At 41.7% G+C, this 23,355-nt stretch overlaps 1 protein-coding gene across 1 annotated transcript in view; it reads right to left on the bottom strand.

The window, feature by feature from the left end:
• The window catches only part of tdrd12 (tudor domain containing 12), a 181,373-nt gene extending 159,684 nt beyond the window's left edge, over positions 1 to 21,689 (bottom strand). Inside the window, exons 1-5 of the mRNA XM_041191689.1 lie at positions 21,651 to 21,689; positions 12,477 to 12,529; positions 5,961 to 6,125; positions 4,781 to 4,917; positions 1,956 to 2,075 (exon numbers count right to left, since the gene is read on the bottom strand). Coding sequence (XP_041047623.1) covers positions 1,956 to 2,075; positions 4,781 to 4,917; positions 5,961 to 6,125; positions 12,477 to 12,500 — 446 coding nt within the window. The 5' untranslated portion in view covers positions 12,501 to 12,529; positions 21,651 to 21,689. The remainder of the gene's footprint in view (positions 1 to 1,955; positions 2,076 to 4,780; positions 4,918 to 5,960; positions 6,126 to 12,476; positions 12,530 to 21,650) is intronic.
• Positions 21,690 to 23,355: the final 1,666 nt, after the last annotated feature.

Here is a 23,355-nt window from a genome sequence, read left to right as displayed (position 1 = left end):
GTTAAGGCATTTATTATTCCTGAATTCTCTCAAAAAAGATACTTATTGGTGAGAATTACTGTATCCCAGAAACATGTCAATCATATTCCATAAATGTCATTCAACAATGACTGAATTATGGCAGCACACTGTTTAAAAACAGGAACTTAGCTTCATGTATGGAAGATACACTACAATCTTTGAAAAGGGAATATAATTCCTTGTACAGGCTAAATTCAGACAAAAACCATCAACTCTGCTTCTTTCTGTTTTTTTACTATACTGCTGCCATCTCTTAATCAATCATAACCCCTGCCCCACTTCCAAAGAGTGTGCTCGGGGGGCACAAAAATGAAATGAGCTGATAGTAATCTTTTGCATAGGTCCCAAAGGCTTGGTGGAAGAAACCATGAATACACCTTGGGCATCGTGACTGAGGATATCTTTCTTGCTGTTTTTAGCTGGAACTCTTCCCAACAGGCTCTTCTCCAACTTGAGAAGGCATCAACTCCTCTGAATTGCCCCAGTGTTCTCAGTACCAATCCAGCCCAAAGCACTTGCTACCGTACCAATAATTAGCTACTTTCTGAAGGTATCAAGATACCAACTTTTAATTTTTGAACACATTGGATATTGCCCACTGCACTGCTCAATTAATTCAGAACACAGCTTTAATGGTTACTCCCCAGCTGAAACTAAAACAATGCTAGGGTACAACCATACACTAGGAAGGAACATAGGAGAGAATGGGTGTGGAAGGTGGGGATGGGGGGGTGATTAGGGGGCAGAATTTTAAAATTAAAATCAACATACTTTGAGAAAAGTTAAGGATCTACTCATGTAATAACTTTGGAAGAATAAAAGCTGGGGTCAGGAGGGTGACAGGAAACAGACTACAGCACAGAGCAGGATTCACTTGCTTAATGCTGATAGCAAATATGTTTTTGCTTATCTGATGAGTGGAAATTGTAATGCTGAGATATTGGTGTAATTTTGGAGTCAGCTACATGGCTTTAGTCACTTGGGAAGCAGCGCAAATTGTGCAAAACAGGCCCCAAACTTCTACTTGAAAAGTAGAGTACTGAGGATGCTGAAAATTTGAAATAGAAACAGAAAATGCTGGAAACCCTCAGCAAGTCAGGCAGCATCTGTGGAGACAGAAACAGAGTTAACAGTTCAGGTCAAGGTGGTTTCATCAAAACTGAATTCGGGTGAAAGATCCTTGACCTGAAATGTTAACTATATTCTACCCCAAGCTTCTAACATAGATTGCCAATAAAAAAAACACAAAAGACATTTCAAAAATCAACTGCACAGATCAGCTTGATATGTTATGAATTATTGAATTTCTGCTTTTATGTTTGAAACCATATTCTTATTGCTTCTTATGGAGAGGTGGAGGGAAAAGAGGGAAAATGGAAAATATGAAACGTCAGCAGTCCTTTTCCTTTATAGTTATTGACTAATCTGTCCATTTCCAAATTTCATTTCAAAACTGTAGCTTTTCCTTTTCTTAATTATTTCTTGCTTCTTTTAATGCCACAATGGCCTGGGCAAATTGCTGAACTAACAACGGGAGGCAAACAGCTGCAAGTCAGGAGCAATTTCCAACACCAATAATTAAGCTCCAATTTATAGATACTTCCTTTCAGGGGTTCTGAGCAGTGGCCTTAAAACCAAAAGCCCAGTTAGCCAATAACGTTATAAACATGTTCCAGAAACTATAGACTATCCCTGAATGTCACGAGAGATCAGCTAAATAAACAAACATTAATAAATACAGTATAGGGGCATCTTTTGATAATGATCATTAGTTGGTTATTTAAAAAGGTTCAAAATGGATTCGTTAACTGGTTACTACACTTGATCTGCAAGACCTGTACATTTGGGTATTGTACTAACAAAGTTTATCTTAATTTTATATATGGACGCATAGCTTGTATAGATGTATAACATTTTGCAATGTTCACGCTTACCCAATTTTTGCTTTCTCTTCACAAACATCAATGTGCAATGTCATTGGCTGTATGCCAAACAATGCAAACTTTTTAGCGCGATATGGTAGTTTCCAAAAGGTATCAACTGCTCTTCGTACACTGAACAGAAACATAGATGATTAGGAGAAAAAAAATCACACAAATAACTAACTTAAAACAACTCAAACTGGTTTTAAAGACAATTCACTTACCAAAAAGTGAACAATCTGTGTCACAGAAATACACATAGTACTTCCATTTAACTGCACAAAATTAGTTACCATCTTAAACACTTGGGGCCCAGATCTTTTGATCAGGTCGGAAACCCAATTTCCCATCCTGGTCTGACAAAAAAATGTATACTTATCTTCCTCCAATTTTTTGGAGTGATCATCTGATGGAGGATCCTTCACATCTGACCCAGTGCAGCAAACCTCAGACAGCAGTGCAGAGAATCTGCGCAGAAGCCACACCCCCTTTTTATGGCACTGGCTGCCGTATTCCGGTAAGAGTATAAATGTCCCAAAGCCACTTTGAAAACATCTACAGAGAGAGGGTAAGTGGGCTAGAGGGTAGGGTGGCAGGTGGATTGGATCAGGGCTAGTCGGATCGGGTCGGGGTAGTTGAGTGGTAGAGGCTAGTCAGGTCGGGTCAGAGGGAAGGAGTCATGTCAGAGTGGGAGTGGGAGTGGGAGGGAGTCAGTAGGGGGATGGGGTCAGTTTGAGTGTTTGGGGGTCAATTGTATAGTTACCCAGGAATTAGACCAGGGCCATGATTTTCCCGTCCTACCATGGCGGGTCCCGTTGCAGGAGATGCAGCAGGCCAGCCAAATATCTATTGATCTTTAGAGCGACCAGAAAATCCTGACCTAGTCTTTTTCCTGTCTAACATTTCCTGGGTAACTACCCTTATGGGGGAGGTGGCGGTGTAGTGGTATTGTCACTAGACCGGTAATCCAAAAACCCAGGTGTAATACCCTGGGGACGTGGGTAGAATCCCACCATAGCAGATGGTGGAATTTGAATCCAATAAAAATCTGGAATTAAAAGCTAATGATGACTGTGAAGCCAGTGCCGATTGTCATAAAAACACATCCCGTTCACTAATGTCCTTTAGGGAAGGAAATCTGCCGTCCTTACTTGGTCTGGCCACATGTGACTCCAGACCCACAGAAATATGGTTGACTCTCAAATGCCCTCCGAACAAGGGCAATTAGGGATGGGCAATAAATTCTGGCCAAGCAAGTGAACAAATGAAAAAGGTAATAAAGTTGGGACTATCCAGAGGGTCCTCGGGAGCAGGGGAATTGCCCATCGGAGTTTTAAATTTCCCAAGCAATTCCCATAGAGTCCATGTGTTGGGACTTCAGAGGAGTTCCATAGCATATCTTCCAGGGTACAACCAGTCTGTGACTTTCCAGAAATAGGGCTACTTTTTCTCATAGTTTAAAACTAACTTCAGTAGATAATAATCTGAATATGCAAATTTCAGAAGCATTGGTCAAAAATACTCTTGCAATGATTTTAGCAGCCATATAAAGAGAAATTAGAGGGTTCATTTTGTAGATTCTTTATTAGTAATGGATAAACAACAAAAAATAAGCCTGATTATTCCCCCACAACTTTATTAGTTATAGCTTTCATAGGTTTGAGCAAATGATCTACCAGGAAAGTCACAGCATTCTACTGCTTTAAAAAATGTTTTGCTCCATCCTTAAATTTGTACCACGTACAAAACATAATTTTTTTTTAAAAACACTACAACTCTTGGATAAAAAGCTGTAAAGAGATCAGTGCTGATGGTATGGCAAGTGCCAATTGGGCAAAATTAATCTGTACCAATATACAGGGCAACAGTTAGTTCTTGGATGATTTTTACTTGCAGAAGTGCAAACCAGTTGGTAATGCCATGTTTTTGCAACCCTCAATTTAGTTAGCTCTTCAGAGCATAAGAACCAAGCTTGTTAAATAAGCAGAGATATTCCCATATTAGAATTATTTTAAGGCATTTAAAATGTGCAAAATGGAAAACATACAATTTGCACATAATTTATTTGTGTGATCCAAATTTGATTAACTTGAAGTTAGTCTTTTAAGCTTTGTGTCCATTTTTATGCAGACAACGGCTGCCACACAACCCAACCTCACTGCTGTTATTTCAAACTCTTGGCCTTTCACAGTCCCTTTTTCCTACCCCCACCCTTCAAACAGCCTTGCAATCTTTCATCTGATTCTTCTATATAGAGTCCTTGATTTTAATACCTAGTCATAAATTCTCAGCAATCCTTCTCTCACCTGCCATCAACCCCTCAAACAAGCTCTGACCTGGGTATCCCTCAGCATTCCCCGCTAGGTCCATCATAGCAACCAATGCTGCCATAGATATAAAACCCAATTGCCCAATTCCCCCAAGAAGCATGCCGAGTGAGATGGCTGACAAGAGTGGAGATTAATCTCACCAACTCCATCCCCTTCTGTCAAAGTACCACAATCACAAGTCTGTTATGACCAACGCATATTTCTCCTCAAAATATTTACTCACTTATGAACTGGATTCTTGCCATGCATAACCACATCATGGATGACAGCATTAACACCCTGATACCAACAGAAATGTGGCATGCAGGCATAGACTCCTTCCCCTTCAAGAAGTCTCCAAAGACCAGGGAGTGTTTGTTCTAATCCCCAGCAGTAAGAAGTTTCACCTTGATGACCAAAATTAATTTTAAAAATTTGATTTTTTTATGAATAGACTACAGGTTTAATAAAATGTGTTTTAATCACTCTATCAACAGCACAAGAAAATTGTGCATTGTTAATGCTTACTCTTTTGCTTTCACCAGAATGTGCTTTGCGTAGTCAACTAGGAAACACTCTGCAAGATAACTACTTCCACTTGATACAAGGGATTCTAGTATTGCCCTGCACCAGCGCCGTAGTTCATGGCAGTAAATAGCACAAATCTGCAACAAGAGACAAAAAGTCATTATCCAATTAGAAGCGAAATAAGCTCTGCCACTTCTCAAGTGACTATACATTTGAGCTCAAATTTGTTAGTTAAAATGTTACTGGAGCTTTACTTATCCCTACTAAATTTGAACACCATTATCCACAGATGAGATTTCAAGACAGTTCTCATCATTTGCTCACTGGAAAGAGAGAAGGCAGCGCAGGAGATAAGGAAACTCTTTTCAAAAGACTTTAAATAGTTGTTTAGAATGTATACAAGTGTAATAAGTTCCTTTGAAAAGTAAAGAAAGAATTTGGATTCATATAGAGGACATATGATACAATACAATATGGATCCAAAATGCTTTACAGCCAATAAATGATTTTTTAAAGTTGGCCACTGTTACGTGGTCAAAAATGGCAGCCAAGGTCATAAGCATCAAAGCTCTACAAACAGTAAATAAAATGAATAACCGAATAAGCAGTTTTAGTGGTGTTGGTGGATTCAAGATTTTGACCAGGGCACCAGGAGAACTCTGCTCTTTAAATAATACCATGGCATCTATAACATAAATCTGATCAGGCAAAGCCTCAGCTTAACATCTTATCTGAAGACAGCCGTTCTAGCATTACATCTCCCCTTCAGAAATGCACTGAACAGTCAGCACAGACTATGCAGAAGCTTATTTCTCTTCTCAGGTGCTCTGCCTGAAGGCAGGTCCAACCCACAGTGCTGTGATCTCCATCATGAGTAGGGTAAGGAGCCAGGTCCTAAATCCATCCCAGCTGGAATGGGGATCAAACCCAATGCTGTCAGCACCAATCTGATCCACACCAGTCATCCAGCCAACTGAGCCAACCGACGCCGCCGCCCCCCACCCCCCCTCCCCCATGGCAACATGCACTTTTAGATGCATATTGTAGCTTGAAGATATAGGTAGTGATGATAGAGGCTACAATTGCTTTCCATCAGGGGTAGAAGATTTACTGGTATGAAAATTAAGGTTTCCATTTCTTGCTTATAAATGTTCTCATACAGAGTATAAAAACAGATTACCTGTCCTTGTTCTAGAACAGGAAGCTTAATTTCTTCCAAATCTTCGTGGCTTCTGTGGTAAAATTGATTCATCTTTTCCTCCAATCTTTGATACTGATTTGCATTTTCAACCAGATCACTGAAACCATTTGTTATTCGCCCCCAGAAACAGCCAGGGTCTTCCACCTAAGCACACACAAGTAACATTAATACCACACAAATGCCAAGCAATGAGTCTCCAACAAGAGAGAATCTAACTATCTCCCCATGATGTTCAATGGCATTATCATCACTGAATCTCCACCATTAACATCCTGAGGGTTACCACTGACCTGAAACTGAACTGGGCCAGCCCATATAAATACAGCTACAGGAGCAGGCCAGAGGCTGGGAATTATGTGGCAAGTAACCTCCTAACTCCCCAAAGCCTGTCCTACAATGCACAAGTCAGGAGTGTGATGGAAGACTCTCCACGTGCAGCTCAAACAACAATCAAGAAGCTCAACACCATCCAGAATAAAGCACCCCATCCACTACCTTAAACATTCATTCACTCCACCACAAGCGCACAGTGACAGCAGTCTGTACCATTTACAAGATGCACTGTAGAAACTCATCAAGCCTCCTTTGAACTTTCAAACCAGTGACCTCTATCACCTAGAAGGACAAGGGCAGAAGACGCATGGAAATGCCAACATTTGCTAGTTCCCTTCCACATACCTAGTGCAATTAAAAGCAATTAGCAGCTGGAAAGTTTGGTATCGAGTCAGCCAAATTATATCCACCATGAGAAGTATAAGATACAAAGCATGTTGCAGTTCTGAAATTATTATAAAAATGGGATAGAGACCAAATTGTTGCGCATTGAGCAATTTAAATGTTAAGCAACCCAGGGAATACTCAAAAATTGTGTCTATCATGCTCACAATCATTTTCAAAGAACGACAAGCATACCTAAACTTCCAAAAAGCATTTGATAAAGTTCCACATGAAAGGCTAATACCTACACTCAAAAAGTGTAAGGATTCAAGATAAATCCTGGCAATAGATTTTTAAACTTGGCCGAAAAAAATAAACAAACTCTCACTAAAGGAGTTATGTTAGGATGGCATGCTCAGTTTTGTGACCACTACTGTTTCTAATGACCATAAATGAATTGGATTCAAAACCCCAAATCCAAGTAGTAAAATTTGCAAACAACAAACTAGAAGGGGCAGTTTGAATCAGAAATGGCAGACATATAGCAGATTAACCTAATACAGACAAAATGTAAGAAGGATGAAAAAGAGCAAGCAATACATGCACTTTACGAATATTTAAAACAACCAAGAACGAACCCTATTGGTCTTAATACAGTGTAGCAATCAATAAATTCATCAAACAATGAAATACACAGGAAAAAGAATAGAATACTAGTAAGAAAAAGTTATAACCAAGTAATATGCAATCTGATCGAATCACCATAGGAAGTACTGTAGCCCGTTCTAACTGCTGAGAAAAAATGGGATTTGTGCCAAAAGCAGTAAAAAGACCATTCCTGTGTTTAGACAAGAGTATTCCAATCAACTTTTAGACAGCCTCCCAGCTTCCATTTCCCATAAAAACAAGCATATCCAAAATTCTCCCTTTATCCTAACTCACACGTCACATTCATCCATCAGCACTGTTCTCACTGACCTACATCAGCTCCCTATAAAGCAATGTCTTGATTTTAAGATTCTTGTCCTTGTTTTCAAATCCCTTCATGGCCTCACCTCTCCTGATCTCTGCCATCTTCTCCAGTCCTACAACTCAGATATTTCAGCGCTCTTCTAACTCTGGCATCAGAAATTTGTCACCATCCTCCATCTACTCCACAATGACATGCAAGCCCTGATCCTAACCAACAGAACTACCACAGACCCTATCTCAGTAAAGTCTGGGGTCAAACAAGAGTTGTGATATTGTACCAACTCCATTATTCATTTTCCATGCTGCAATACTGCACCTCACCACCACAGGCATGGAGATAATCTACAGAACAAATAGGAAACTGTTCAACCTATGCCACTCTAATCTCAGTCACTGAGCTTCAGTATGCAGATAGTGCTTGTGCACTCACTCAGAAACTGAGCTCCAGGTCACAGTCGACTCCTTCTCTGAAGCATATGAGAAAATAGTTCTTTCATTAAAACGCCCAGAAAACTAAGATCCTCTTCCAACCAGTTCCCATTGCACAACACCTCCCCATATCGATTAAGATCAATGGCAGGATCCTGGAAATCATGGACCATTTTCCATACCTTGGGTGCCTTCTCTTGACGGAGGCAGAGGGACAACAAAGTTCATCATTGTCTCCATGTGTCAGTTTAGGCTTCAACCAACTTGGAAGCAGGATCTCAAAACCAAGACTGAGGTCACAGTTTACTGGGCAGCAGTGATCCCCACGTTCCTGTGTTTCAGAGACTTGGACAACCAATAGTGGGTACCTCAAAGTACTGGAGAAGTTCCACCAGCAGTGCCTTTGCAAGATCATTCAAATCTGGTGGCAAGAAAGTTAGTCCAAAAGCAGCGTCCTCTCAGGTGCTAATCACTCTAAACCAGCTCTGCTGGGTGGAAACTGCTATTCGTATGCCTGACACTGGACTCCCGAAGCAACTGTTTCACTCGGAATATGGCAGGACACTCCCAGGACAGCTGAAACACTTTAGGATATCCTCAAAGCATCCTTGAAAAGATCAAATTTCCTTGCCGACTCAAGAGTGCCCCACGCTTGTGACTCACCAAAATGGAGAAGGTTTATTTAGGAAGGCACCGAACACATCAAGAGACTTTGTTGGCAACACGCAGAGGCGAAGTCAAGCCATTGGAAAAGGCACAATAAATTTCAAACATCTCGTCTGCCCTGCATGTGGCAGAGTCTGCAGATCGCACATGGACTTATCAGCAATCTCAGAACATATCAAATCGAAGTCATCCTCGATACCAAGGGACTGCCGAAGAAGACGACAATGACTATTTTGAAGTGGTAAATTTGCTATGGAGAAAGGACAGGCGAGTAGGACTAACAGCCCAGAGGTACAATGGGTCAGTGGTGTATCATTCCACAAAATATATGGTGGATACCAGAATAAGATTCATAAAAATGCCTTTGCTATGATTCCCTGAAATATTCTTTAAAAATTATTTGTTTGTAAGTTGGCATTTGTACAGATGGATGCTTTGGTTGACATTTTATTACCCAATTACCTACTCATGATCAATTATTCCAGTCACATTCAATTGGAACAACATGTATATTAGCATCAGTTAGCTTATATTTCCCTTGATGTATATAGGAATGATAGACTGAAAAGGATGATGCTTGCAAAATAAATCATTTCTAAACACTAAATTAACTTATGAAAACTTACATAGGACTGAAAATCATGGGTTGCACAAATATGGTTTCCCCAATATAGGCTCCCCACTGACAAGTCTTTGTATCAGGAGCTCATGCAAGGAAAACATTACTCCACATAGTGCATTAGTTATTACAAACAGAAATCAACTTTATAGCAAAGCAAGGTCAACGACCCAAAATGTTAATGGTTTCACCCTCCACAGATGCTGTCAAATCTGAGTACTTCCACTATTTTCTATCTTTAAAATCAATTTTATAATAAGTTTCTCATCAGTCTTTCATAAATTTACACTGCACTTTTAATACTACCCCCCAAAAATATCTATTGGGGTATCAAAATATAAATGAGATTAAAACACCAACCTGCTTACGATCCTGTTAGAGACCGCTAACTTTTGAAGAGAGATCCGCACACCCAACGACTAACTGACCGAACTACGCCATAAGGTTTCATGTTTTAAAGATTAATTCTTATATGTAAGAAAGTTTAACAAAGCAAGCATTAATTTAACACTAAAGTTTATAATTAATTATGCTCGAGTCCTGGTTCTACTTTTTACTCCTCACACAAACTCCCCAACCTCAAGAATTCACTAATGTGACAACAATCTAGAAAGCTCATTCACTTCTTTAGTGGCCCCAAAAAGAAATGCCACAGCTCTCCCAAATTCAATTTAATGCTCCTCAGTAATCCAGTTTCTTCAAGGTATTATTTTATGAGGATCCTTCCATTAGCTTTTTGGCTAAGTAACACTAACTTTAATTTAATACCTCATGAATGTGGATGCCTCAGCTCTTTGTTCTGGTTGCCTGCAGATACCCAATTGATTTCCTCACATTTCCAAGCTAACTTTGCTGATTGCTTTCTGCAACAAGGATCTGTGAGGACTACTGTAGATTTCTTCCACCAACTGCAAGCTGGAGCAAAATCTTGCAGTTGCTTTTCCCTCAAAATCCAAACTGAGATAGATCCCCACGCACTTTCACTCAGTGAACAATGAAGTTAGCATTTTCTCAGCTTAAAATGCAGGTTTAACTGACTATCATCTCCAGTTGGCTCCCTCAATCAAATGAGACGCAATCTACACTGACGCAAAGCTGCAACTGCCCCGTCAGTTCCCAAACTGAACTGCTTCCTTCTATCAGCAAACATGCATCAGATAAATTAAACAAAAGAACTTTCTTACCAAGGCTGAACCTTGAATCACTATCTCTGCTTTGGGATAGTTCAAACAGAAATACAAACAAATTTTACTTTCAATGCTACTTTTTGATAATGTAACCCATATGAATAATTTTTGTTGCAAATGGAGTTTTATGACCCTTTCTCCAGACTCCCTGGGCTCATAATGAAACCCCATGTTTACAAAGCTGCTTTCAGCTTGAGGTAAGATGAGTGTGACTGCCTTTGACATCAAGGTTGCATCTGACTGTGGCATCAAGGAGCCCTAACAAAACTGGAGTTAATGGGAATCAGGGGTAAAAATCTTCATTGGCTAGAGTCATACCTAGTACAAAGGAAGATGCTTGCGGTTGTTGGAGGTCAATCATCTCAGTCCCAGATGTTCCTAAAGGTAGTGTTCTAGGCCCAACCATCTTCAGCTGTTTCATCAATGACTTTTTCTCCATCATAAGAGTCAGAAGTGGAGATGTTCGCTGATGACTGCACAATGTTCAGCAATATTCGTGACTCCTCAGATACTGAAATAGTCCGTGCTCATATGCAGCAAGACTTGGACAACATTCTGACTTGGGATGGTAAGTGGTAAGCAACATTCGCGCCATACAAGTGCTGGGCAATTACCATCTCTAACAAGGGGGAATCAACCATCTCCCCCTGACATTCAATAGAATTACCATCACTGAAACCCCCACCAACAACATCCTGGGAGAGTTACCATTGATCAGAAACCAACTGGGCCAGCCATATAAATACTGTGGCTACAAGAGCAGGTAAGGGGCTGGGAATTCTGCAGCAAGTAACTCACCTCCTGACTCCCCAAAGTCTGTCCATTATCTACAAGGCACACGTCAGGAGTGTGATGGAATACTCTCCACTTGCCTTGATGAGTGCAGCTCTATCAACACTCAAGAAATTCGACAGCATCCGGGACAAAACAGCCCACTGTTTGGTACCCATCCACCATCTCCATCATCCACTCCCTCCACCACCGATGCACAGTAGCAGTAGTGTCTCGATGCATTGCAGCAACTTGCGAAGGCTCCTTCGACAGCACCTTCCAAACCCACAGCCACAACCATCCGGAAGGACAAGGGCAGCAGATGCATGGGAACACCACCACCTGCATGTTCCCCTCCAATCCACACACCATCCTGACTTGGAACTATAATCGCCATTCCTTCACTGCCGCTGGGTCAAAATCCTGGAACTCCCTCCCAAACAGCATTGTGGGTGTACCTTTGCCACATGGACTGCAGCAATTCAAGAAGGTGGCTCACCACCACCTTCTCAAGGATAACTTGGGATGGGCAATAAAAATGCTGGCCTAGCCAGCAGTGCCCATGTCCTGGGAAAGTAAAAAGCTTGCTTTCATCTGGGAAATAGTTCAGTAAAAGATTTAAATTGTGTATGCAAGGGAAGACTTTCTGGCACTGCCAAACTAAGATAGAAGGCCCCTATTGTTTATTGTTTTCACAACTCTACTTTGCAGGTAAACATACTCCACCTTTTAAGTGTATTAAACCCAGACTTGATTGAATCGCAAGTACAGCAGTATCGTTACCAGTTCTCAACCAGATGTTTCCATTTACCTACAGTTACAACTAATTCCTAGAGCTAAAAATTATATTTTAAAACATATGAATAATGAACTAAATTTTAGTAACAACCCACATAAGTACTCCAAGAGTAATCCTGTCTCAGTCATCTCAGTCAGGACTGGAGTCATTCTAGATGGATGGCTAGATGGAGCAAATAGCTTTTCTCATCCATAATTTTCTTATGGTCATTCAGAAGTTGATTTCAAGTTGCATGAAAGAAGGAATTTGGTGAAGTATATAATGCTAATGTGAACACAAATGAACTTCAAAACATTAAACGAAACTGCATTCTGATCAAATGAGCTAGAACAAAGTTTCTGTCTTCTCTACAAGGAGTTATAGAAGCAATGTATAAAATAGTTATGGTTACGTACCTTGATAATGAAAATTTCAATCATCTTCCATGTAATGGTATACAAAAAGTGTCCTGGTTTGAAAGCAAAGAAATCAGTCATATTATCACAATCATTTTACTTCTTAAAATTTTAGAAATGTAATTCAACAAAGCAAATAAGAAACCACAAAGTTGCAACTATGAATGGAGATATTTTGTTCAGTCTACTTACAACATTGGACCTGCCAAACAGAAGATCACAACTGGTCAGCTCAGCTTTATGACAACTTCATTGGTGCTGCAGGCATTTCTCTGTCATCCTCCCAACATTAATTTTACATACCAGCTATTGGTAAGTCTCCAGTTTGGTTTCCAGCTTGCAATATTTCTACACATTTTCCACACCCCACCTTCAAAATTCCATATGATTTTAGTACAACAAAATATATTTAGCTGTATTTGACTGGATAAAATATGTGTGGGCAGAACATTGACAAGTTAATTAAATACTTGCAAGTGTAAAGTGTTGCGTACTAGAAACATGTACATGTACTCCACGAATAGTGTTGAAATAGCTCAGGATGAAGTTGGAAGAGACATGATTAACCAATGCAGAGCAACAAGGTCAACAAAATGTTTAGGACCAAAACTGAAGGATACAAGGCAGAAGTCATACTGGAACTCTAATTTTCCTGGCTCTATCATCCCTCGTCTACCAGGATCATAGAATCATGCAGCACAGGTGGCTATTCAACTGATCATAACTCTGCCAGCTCTTTGAAAAAGCTATCCAATTAGCTCAATTACCCTGACCATTTCCCATAGCCCTGCATATTGTTTTCCTTTTCAAGTCTATATCCAATTTCTTTTTGCAAGTTACTGAGTCTACTTCCAATACTCTTTCAGACAGTGCATTCCAAACATAAGAACTCAGTGTAAAAAATTCTCATCTCCCCTCCAGTTCTTTTGCCAGTTATTTTAAATCTGTGATTCCACCAGCAAATGGATTGGGAACAGTTTTTCCTTGTTTACTCCCATCAAAACCTCAATTTTGAGCATCACAATTAATTCTCTCCTTATCCTCAAGCTTTTCTCCAAGGAAAACTGTTCTAGTCTCTCCATATAACTGAAGTCCCTCATCCCTGGTACTATTCTAATAATTCTCACCACCATGACACAAAGACAACATGCAAGCACTGGAAGGTCCAAAGACTGACCCCAAGTCTAAGAGAATGAATGGAGCTATGATGAAAGATTTTAAAAAAGTTATCTTAGCCTCAAAAGAAGTCAAAACTAAGCCCATAGAAATATATGTCAGCTAACAACATGGAAAATGTAAATCCAAAGAATTACTTTAACTTAAATTGTAAATATAGGACCATGGTCGGAAGCTCTTCACACAATAAGTGATCAATAAATGGAATTAACTCCCAGATGGTGTACTGGATGCAAAAATTTTGGAATCATTTACAAACGAATTAAATGGTGTAATCACAGGACTTCTGGCTCATTCTAGATGGATATAATTTATGACCACTTTGAAGTTGATTTCATAATGTTGGATTCATGAAACAGGTAAAATTTGGTGAAGCATAAAACGTTAATATGAAGACGAATGAACTTTAAAACATTAAAAGAACACAAAAAAAAGCTGCCAGCAGTACTCACTCACTAAAACAGGAATCTCCAGAAACATTATAATATTGCCTCGCTGATAGCTTGGGCAAATTCATATAATTAGATTACAAGGTTATTTTATCTACAAATACATATTTACAAGATATTGGCCCAGATTTTGGAGGAATGAGTGAAATATCCTCTTAGCTTCACTATTTTACTGAAGTGTTATGTAAATACAAGTCCAGAATTATAGGATGAAATAAGGGAGACAGTAGCATAGTGCTTATGTTGTTGAACTAGCAATCCAGAGACCGGACTAACACACCAAAGGCATGAGTTCAAATCCCACCAATGGGGGCTATTACATTCAATTAATTAATAAATATGGAATAAAAAGATAGTTTTGTGATCATTAATGTGGAGGCAATTAGGTTATCTGCTTCACTAATGTCCTTCAGGGAAGGAAATCTGCTGCCCTTACCAGATATGGCCTGCATGTGACTCAAAACTGACAGCAATGTGACTGATTCTTAACTGTCCACTAAAATGGTCTAGCACATCACTCAGTTGTATCGAACTGCTATGGAAAAGTTAATTAATGGAACCAAATAGACAAATTGGCATTGACCCACACACTAGAAATGGAAATAGCACACCCTGTCCAGTTGACCCTGCCAAGTCCTCCTAACATCTGTGGACTTGTGCCAAAATTGAGAACTGGCCAACAGCTTGACGTGATTCTGAGAGTAGGAAAATACCTTACAACCAATATCCCAGACTCCTCCATCACCAGGCCTCAGGCAGGACAGAGCCACCAGAGATGGTGGCACAGTGGTATACAGTCAGGATGGAGTAGGCGTGTGAGTCCTCAACATTGACGCCATTAATGAAGTTTCATAGCATCAGGTCAAACGTAGGCAGGGAAACCTCTTGCTGATTACCAGCATGTCACTCAGCATGTCCTCTCTGCTGATGAATCAGTACTTCTCCATGTTGAACACCACTTGGAAAAACCACTATGTATAGCAAGGGCACAGACTGTATGCTAGATAGGAACTTCAATGTCCATCACCAAGAGTGGCTCAGTAGCACAACTACTGACTGAGTTGGCCCAATCCTGAATATCTTCCAGGGTGGGCCTGCAGTAAGTGATGAGAACACCAACAGACTTCTTGACCTCATCCTTACCAATCTACCTGTCACAGATGCACCTGCCCATGACAGTAATGGTAGAAATGATTACTAGCGATTTCTTGTGGAGACAAAGCTCCATCTTCACATGGAGGACATCCTCCATAGGAGAAGTGACCACCACATAGTCCTGTTGGAGATGAATTTCCATCTACACACTGAACACATCATCCATCATATTTTATTGCACTGCCAACGTGCTAAATGGGACAGATTCAGAACAAACATAGCACCTCAAAACTGGGCATCCATGAGACACTGTGGGCCATAAGCAGCAGAACTGCATTCTCCGATCAATCTGTAACCTCATGGCTCAGTATAGTGAGGGATATGCTATAAAACCAGGGGAACAACCCTGCTTCAACATGAGAGAATAGGAGAGCATGCCAGGACCAGTACCAGGCATACTAAAAATGAGGTACCAAGCTGGTGAGGTGCCAACATGACTTGCACGCTAAACAACATAAGCAGCATGTTATACCCAGAGTTAAGCAATTCCACACCCAACAGATCAGATCAAAATTCTCTAGTACTGCCGTACCCAGTAGTGAATGGTGATGGACAATTAAACAACAAACTGGAAGGTGATTCTGTGAATATCCCCATCCTCCGTGACGGGGAAGTGACTGGGAAGCCAAGCATATCAGTACAAAATACAAGACAGAACCATTTGCAGTCACCTTCAGCCATATGCGCTGAAGGGTTGAAACGTTATGGCCTCCTCCTGAGGTCTGCAACATCACAGATGGCAGTCTTTAGCCAATTCATTTCACTCCATCTGATATCGAGAAACGGGTGAACACAATGGATACAGCAAAGGCTTTGGCTCCAACACCACCCTGGCAGTATTGAAGACTTGTTCTCCAGAACTAGCCGCACCACTCACAACACGTTCCAGTCATTTACACAACAATGTGGGAAATTGCCCAGGTATGCCCTGCCCACAAAAAAAAGCCAATCTGGCCAATTACAGCCCCATCAGTAAAGTGATGGAAGGTGTTGTCAACAGTACTATCAAGCAGCATTTAAACACCAGTAACCTGATCACTGATGCTTAGTTTGGATTCCACCAGGGCCACTCTGTCCTGACCTCATTATAGCCTTGGTCCAAACACGGATAAAAGGGCCAAAATCCAGAGCTGAGGTGACATAATGCCCCTTCACATCACGGTAGCATCTGACTGAGTACAGTATTGCACAGCATGAGCAAAATTGAAGTCACTGGAAATAAGAAGAGAAATCTCTCCATTGGTTGGAGCCATATCTAGCATAAAGGAAGATGGTTTTGGTTGTTAGAGACTAATCATCTCGGCCTAGGACATCAATCCAGGAAATCCTCAGGGTAGTATCCTAGGCCCAACCATCTTATGTTGCTTCAGCAATGACCTTCCCTCCATCATAAGGTCAAAAGTGGGGATGGTCGCTGGTGATTACAATGTTCAGTATCATTCGCAACTCCTCAAATACTGAAGCATTTTATGCTCACATGGAGGGAGGCCTGGAAAACAGTGAGCCTTGGGTTGATAAGTGGCAAGCAGCATTCATGTCACGCAAGTGCCAGGCAATGGACATCAACAAGAGAGAATCTAATCAATGCCACTTGATGTTCAACTGCATCATCGCTGAAGCCCCATCATCAACATCCTAGGGGCTACTATTGACCAGCAACTCAAGTGAACCAGGTATATAAATACTTTGGCTAAAGAACACACCAGAGGCTAGAAATTCTGCAGTGAGTAACTCACCTCTTGACTCCTCAAAACCTTTTCACCATCTATACAATAATTCAGGAGTGTGATGGAATATTCTCCATTTGCCTGGATGAGTGCAGCTCTAACAACACTAAAGAAGCTCAACACCATCCAGGAATAAAAAAGCCCACTAGATTGGCAATCGGCATCCCATCCATTATCTTCAGCATTGACTCTGTCCACCACCAATACAGTGTCAACAGTGTACACCATCTACAAGATGCACTGCAGAAACTCACCAAGGCACCTTTAACATTATCTTCTAAACTGTGAGCTCGAACACTTAGAAGGTCAAGGGGCAGCAGACGTGTGGAAACACCACCACTGCAAGTTTCCCTCCAAGTCAGACACCCTCCTAACTTGGAACAATATCATTGTTCCTTCACCGTTGCTGGTTTAAAATCCTGCAACTCCCTCCCTATTAGCACTTTGGGTGTATCTATAATCACATGGACTGCAATGGCTGACTTCTCAAGGGGAATTAGGGATGCAATATGGGTGTTGCTGGCAAGAACAGCATCTTTTCTGAAATTCTTTCACAGGATCTCCTCAAGGGTAATTAGGGATGGGCATTAAAAATGTTGGCTTAGCCAGCAACACCCAAGCTCCATGAAAGAATAAAAAATAAATAAATGTTGGTCCTCCCAGCAACACCCACACCCCATGAACAAACAAAACGAAATGGAAGACAATTACAAGGATGAGGGACTTCAGTTATGTGGATATATTGGAGAAGCTAGGGTTGTTCTCCTTTGAGCAGAGAAGGCAGAGAGGAAATTTGATAGAGGTTTTCAAAATTATGAGGGAACTTGACAGTGTTTATCAAGAGAAACTGTTCCCATTGGTAGAAAGTTCAAGAACCAGAGGGCACAGGTTTAAGGTGATTGGCAAAAGAACCAAAAGTGACATAAGAAAAAACTTCGTTTTTCAGTGAGTGATTATGATCTGGAATGTAATGGGGCCAGCTGGAACAAAAAAAACTATATATAGATTAGAGGTCAGGGGAGATTAAATTACAAAGATAAAAGCAAAAAAACTGTGGATGCTGGAAATCCAAAACAAAAACAAAAATACGTGGAAAAACTCAGCAGGTCTGACAGCATCTGCGGAGAGGAATACAGTTAACGTTTCGAGTCCGTATGACTCTTCAACAGAACTAAGGAAAAATAGAAAAAGAGATGAAATATAAGCTGGTTTAAGGTGGGGAGGCGGGACAGGTAGAGCTAGATAGAGGGCCACTGATAGGTGGAGATTGCCAAAAGGTGTCACAGACAAAAGGAGAAAGAGGTGTGACGGTGGTGATATTATCTAAGAAATGTGCTAATGGTGACATTAAGGGTAAAAAGCAGGACGAGCAAGGTACAGATAGCCCTAATGGGGGTGGGGATCGAAACAGGCTAAAAGGTAGAGATAAAACAATGGATGGAAATACATTTAAAAATAATGGAAATAGGTGGGAAATGAAAAATCTATATAAATTATTGGAAAAAGGGAGATTGGAACAGGGTGGGGATGGAGGAGAGAGTTTATGATCTAAAGTTGTTGAGCTCAATATTCAGTCCGAAAGGCTGTAAAGTGCCTAGTCGGAAGATGAGGTGTTGTTCCTCCACTTTGCGTTGAGCTTCATTGGAACAATGCAGCAAGCCAAGGACAGACATGTGAGCATGAGGGCAGAGTGAATGTTGAAATGGCAAGCGACAGGAGGTCTGGGGCATGCTTGCGGACAGACCGAAGGTGTTCTGCAAAGCGGTCACCCAGTCTGCGTTTGGTCTCTCCAATGTACAGGAAACCGCATTGGGAGCAGCGAATGCAGTAGACTAAATTGAGGGAAATGCAAGTGAAATGCTGCTTCACTTGAAAGGAGTGTTTGGGCACCTTAGACGGTGAGGAGGGGGTAAGTAAAGGGGCAGGTATTGCACCTTCTGCGGTTGCAAGGGAAGTTGCAGTGGGAGGGGGCAGAGGAGCAGGGGGTGATGGAGGAATGGACCAGCGTGTCCCAGAGGGAATGATCCTTGCGGAACGCCTCCCGGGGGGTGTGTGTGTGTGTGTGTGTGTGTGTGTGTGTGTGTGTGTGTGTGTGTGTGTGTGTGTGTGTGTGTGTGTTTGTGTGAAGTGAAGATGTGTTTGGCAGTGACATCATGCTGCTGGAGTTGGCGGAAATGGTGGAGGATGATCCTTTGAATGCGGAGGCTGGTGGGATGATAAGTGAGGATAAGGGGAACCCTATCATGGCTCTGGGAAGGAAAGGAAGGTGTGAGGGCGGATGCGTGGGAGATGGGCCGGACACGGTTGAGGGCCCTGTCAACCACCGTGGGTGAAGAACCTCGGTTAAGGAAGAAGGAAGACATGTCACAGTCCGGCCCATCTCCCGCGCATCCGCCCTCACACCTTCCTATCCCTCCCAGAACCATGATAGGGTTCCCCTTGTCCTCACTTATCACCCCACCAGCCTCCGCATTCAAAGGATCATCCTCCGCCATTTCCGTCAACTCCAGCATGATGCCACCGCCAAACACATCTTTCCTTCACCACCACCAACAAACCGCCCCCCCCCCCCACCGCGGCATTCCGCAGGGATCATTCCCTCCAGGACATGCTGGTCCGTTCCTCCATCACCCCCTCCCGCTGCACCTTCCCTTGCAACTGCAGAAGGTACAACACCTGCCCCTTTACTTCCCTCCTCCTCACTGTCCAAGGTGCCCAAACACTCCTTTCAAGTGAAGCAGCATTTCACTTGCACTTCCCTCAATTTAGTCTACTGCATTCGCTGCTCCCAATGCAGTTTCCTGTACATTGGAGAGACCAAACGCAGACTGGGTGACCGCTTTGCAGAACACCTTCGGTCTGTCCGCAAGCATGACCCAGACTGCCCTGTCGCTTGCCATTTCAACACACCACTCTGCTCTCGTGCCCACATGTCTGTCCTTGGCCTGCTGCATTGTTCCAATGAAGCTCAACGCAAACTGGAGGAACAGCACCTCATCTTCCGTCTAGGCACTTTACCTATCACTGGCCCTCTATCCGGATCTACCTGTCTGACCTCCCCTTAAACCAGCTTATATTTCACCTCTTTCCTATTTTTCCTTAGTTCTGTTGAGGAGTCATATGGACTTGAAAAGTTAACTGTATTCTTCTCCGCAGATGCTGTCAAACCTGCTGAGTTTTTCCAGGTATTTTTATTTTTGTTTTGGATCACAAAGATATCTTGGAACAAAAGGCAAAGAGAGTGGGAATGGTAGTATTAAAGGAACAAAGCATTGGTCTAAAGTAGGTGTTAATAGCAGAATAAAGGTCAACAATGTCTGAAAGCAAAATAGCAGAATAAAGGTCAGTGCTGTCTGAAAGCAAGACATAAGAATAAGGTACAGTCTGGCACTAGGGGAAAAAATACAAATCAGAGGCAAGAGTTTATATGGTCTGAAGTTGTTGAACTCAATGATGAGTTCAGAAGGTCATAACGTGCCTAATCAGAGGATGAGGTGCTATTCCTCAAGCCTGCGTTGGGCTTCACTGGGACACTGTAGCAGGCTGAGGACTGAAATGTGAACATGAGAGCAAGGTGGTGAATTGAAATGACAAGTGACCAGGAGGTGTGAGTCATGCTTGTGGACTGAATGGAGGTGTTCTGCATTGGTAATCCAGTCTACATTTGGTCTCCCCATGTCAAGAAGACTGCATTGTAGGCATCGAATACAATAGGCTAAGTTCAAAGTACAAGTAAATCGTTGCTTCACTTGGAAAGTGCGTTTGGGGCCTTGGGACAATGAGGAGGGAGGAGGCAATGGGGCAAGTATTACACCTCCTGCGATTGTATGAGAAGAGGAGGTGTTGGAGGCTATAGAAGAGTGGACCAAGCTTTTGGGGAGGGAATGGTCCTTTCGGAATGCTGACGGGAGGGGAAGATGTGTTTGGTGGTGGCATCCTGCTGGAGTTAGCGGAAACTGCGGAGGATAATCCTTTGAATGCGGAGGCTGTTGGGTGGGAAGTGAGGACAAGGGGAATCCTATCATGGCTCTGAGAAGAAGTGAGGGCAGAAGTTGAAGGCTCTGTCAACCACAGCTGGGGAGGGTTGGATGTTCGGTTGAGTTAAAAGAAAGACGTATTGAAAGTGTTGTTGTGGAAGTGGCATCATCAGAATAGGTAGAGTGGAGATGGAGAACTGGGAGAATGAAATTGAGTCCTTAGACAAAACGTGTGAGGTGTAGTTGAGGTAGCTGTGGGAGTTGCTGGGCTTGCAATGAATATTAGTAGACAGTTTATCCCCAGAAATGGAGAAAGAAGAAAAAATCTGATAATCCACCCAAAGCAAAGACAAGAAAAGGAATTTTTGTTTTCTTAATATTTTAGTTCTTTTGAAATAATTTAAAAGCAATATACTATAGAGTGTTCCCAGCATTTCCTGTTTTTATTATGGTTGAAATAATTTGCCCGGTTTGTCAAGAACATACTGAATTAAGTTATCCAGCACCTCCTCGACCCCCCGGCACCCCCCACCCCCGGCCTATCCACCCAACCACCTAACAAACTGGGACAACTCGTGGACCTCAGAACAGAAGAAGTTCACAGTAAAACAGGCACTTTACATTACGAAATTTTTCCGCAGTGAGGTCAAATTTTAAAGCCACATTTTCGCTTCACCCATTGAAACTCACCTTCAATGGCTCGACCACTTCTCCCAGCCACCCAGTGCCGCTCCCACTACGCCTGCGTTGTTCTAGGATGTTCCACCAGACTTTTGAGGCCTGTCAGCTTTGGTCTGGCGCGAGGGACGACAATCTGGGCGTCGCCTGGGTAACTACGCTGCTTTGAATCCGGGATGTGAGGAAAATATACTTCTGTCTTTTTCCCAGCTAGCCCACAAAACAAAGTTAACCTCCGCTGCTCCGATGGGAATTCTCCTTTCTCTTCGTTTTGTCCTACAGCATTCGCCTGGGTGGATAAAGTGTGAGGCTGCGGCTTTATTTTTCAAATTCGGATTTTTGACGCGTTGAGATAAAAAAAACTGTAATGGTGGGACATCGCATTCTGTTATGGGGTTGTTTGATTTTTTTTCTGAGAAAACCTGACCAATCCTGCAAATTTTACACTTAATAGGTGTGGCACAATTTGCTGTTCAAGGATCGCAGTTTTCAACAACAAGGCGTAAATAAATGCAGTGGAAGTGCCACTTTCTAGTTGGATCCAACGAGTCAACAGCCCTAGTCAAGGGCATCTGCTGCGTTAGTTTTAAAAACAAAAGATGTTGTCAGCCTATATTGTTGTAGACATTATCTGAGTTAGTATACAAAACAATTTTGTTATCTAGCTCCCATAAATTCATTAAATATTACAGAGGACTGAAACAGAATGTTTTCATATTAATGGCAACCGAAATCCAACTGCTAAATGAGATTATAGAAGATAACCCTGTTCTGTTCTTATCACAGAACCAAGACACAAATCTACCCATAGCGTAACCATAATTTGGAAATCTCATCCAAGGAGCCCACAAAGATGGCTGTTGTGTGAAATTGAAAAATCATGAGAATGTTGGACTAGGGGATGTTGAAGCATCACTTGATTCCAGTAGTTCATATTAGTGCCATTGTAGCATATCTTTAAAAAGACTAAATTCCAAGAGGAATCAAATAAGTTTGTTTATTTTATCTCTCACCAGAGATGTTATTGAATTATTCCCTTTAATATTATCTGTGAGGAGGCCTTGTAGTGCAGTGGTGGCGTCCCTACCTCTGAATCAGAAGTTCCGGATTCAAGTCCCACTTCAGGACTTGATGGCCACGGAAGGTGTGTTCATAACATGGTCAAACAGGTTGACTATCAGCCTGTAATCCCTTTAAGTACTCCTAATAGCAGGCGATAAGAGCTGGAGAGTTTCTGGTCAGCCATATTACAGAAGGCAATGGCGAAGCACTATAGTACTTTGCGATTAATCATGAACCAATCCAATGGAAATCCATGGTCGCCAACACCCTCTTAAGGACATGGTACCTGGAGGAGGAGGAATAACATCTGTAAAGATTGCAATCTTCCATCATCCAAATGAAAATCAAACCATAACAATGCATGGCCTGCATATAGTATGAACTGCATTTGCCTCAGCACACCTTCCTCAACACAAGTCAACTCACACAGCACTACTACTAACCATATTAAGATATAAATGCCTAAGACAACAAATCTTAGTTTATGTCCATGATACATGTGAAGGCTATACTAGAACTGGTAATGTGCAATGAGATAGGATTAATTAATGACCTCATTGTGAAGGCACTCTTAGGCAGCAGTGATCAAAATATGACTGAATTTCACATTTAGTTTGAGGGAGAGAGGAGTGGATCTAAGACTAGTGTTTTAAAC

Source organism: Carcharodon carcharias, chromosome 7 (genome assembly GCF_017639515.1).
Source record: "Carcharodon carcharias isolate sCarCar2 chromosome 7, sCarCar2.pri, whole genome shotgun sequence".
Lineage (NCBI taxonomy): Eukaryota > Metazoa > Chordata > Chondrichthyes > Lamniformes > Lamnidae > Carcharodon > Carcharodon carcharias.
The sequence above is the reverse complement of the archived record's forward strand: the minus strand, read 5'-3'. Positions and strand labels throughout refer to the sequence as shown.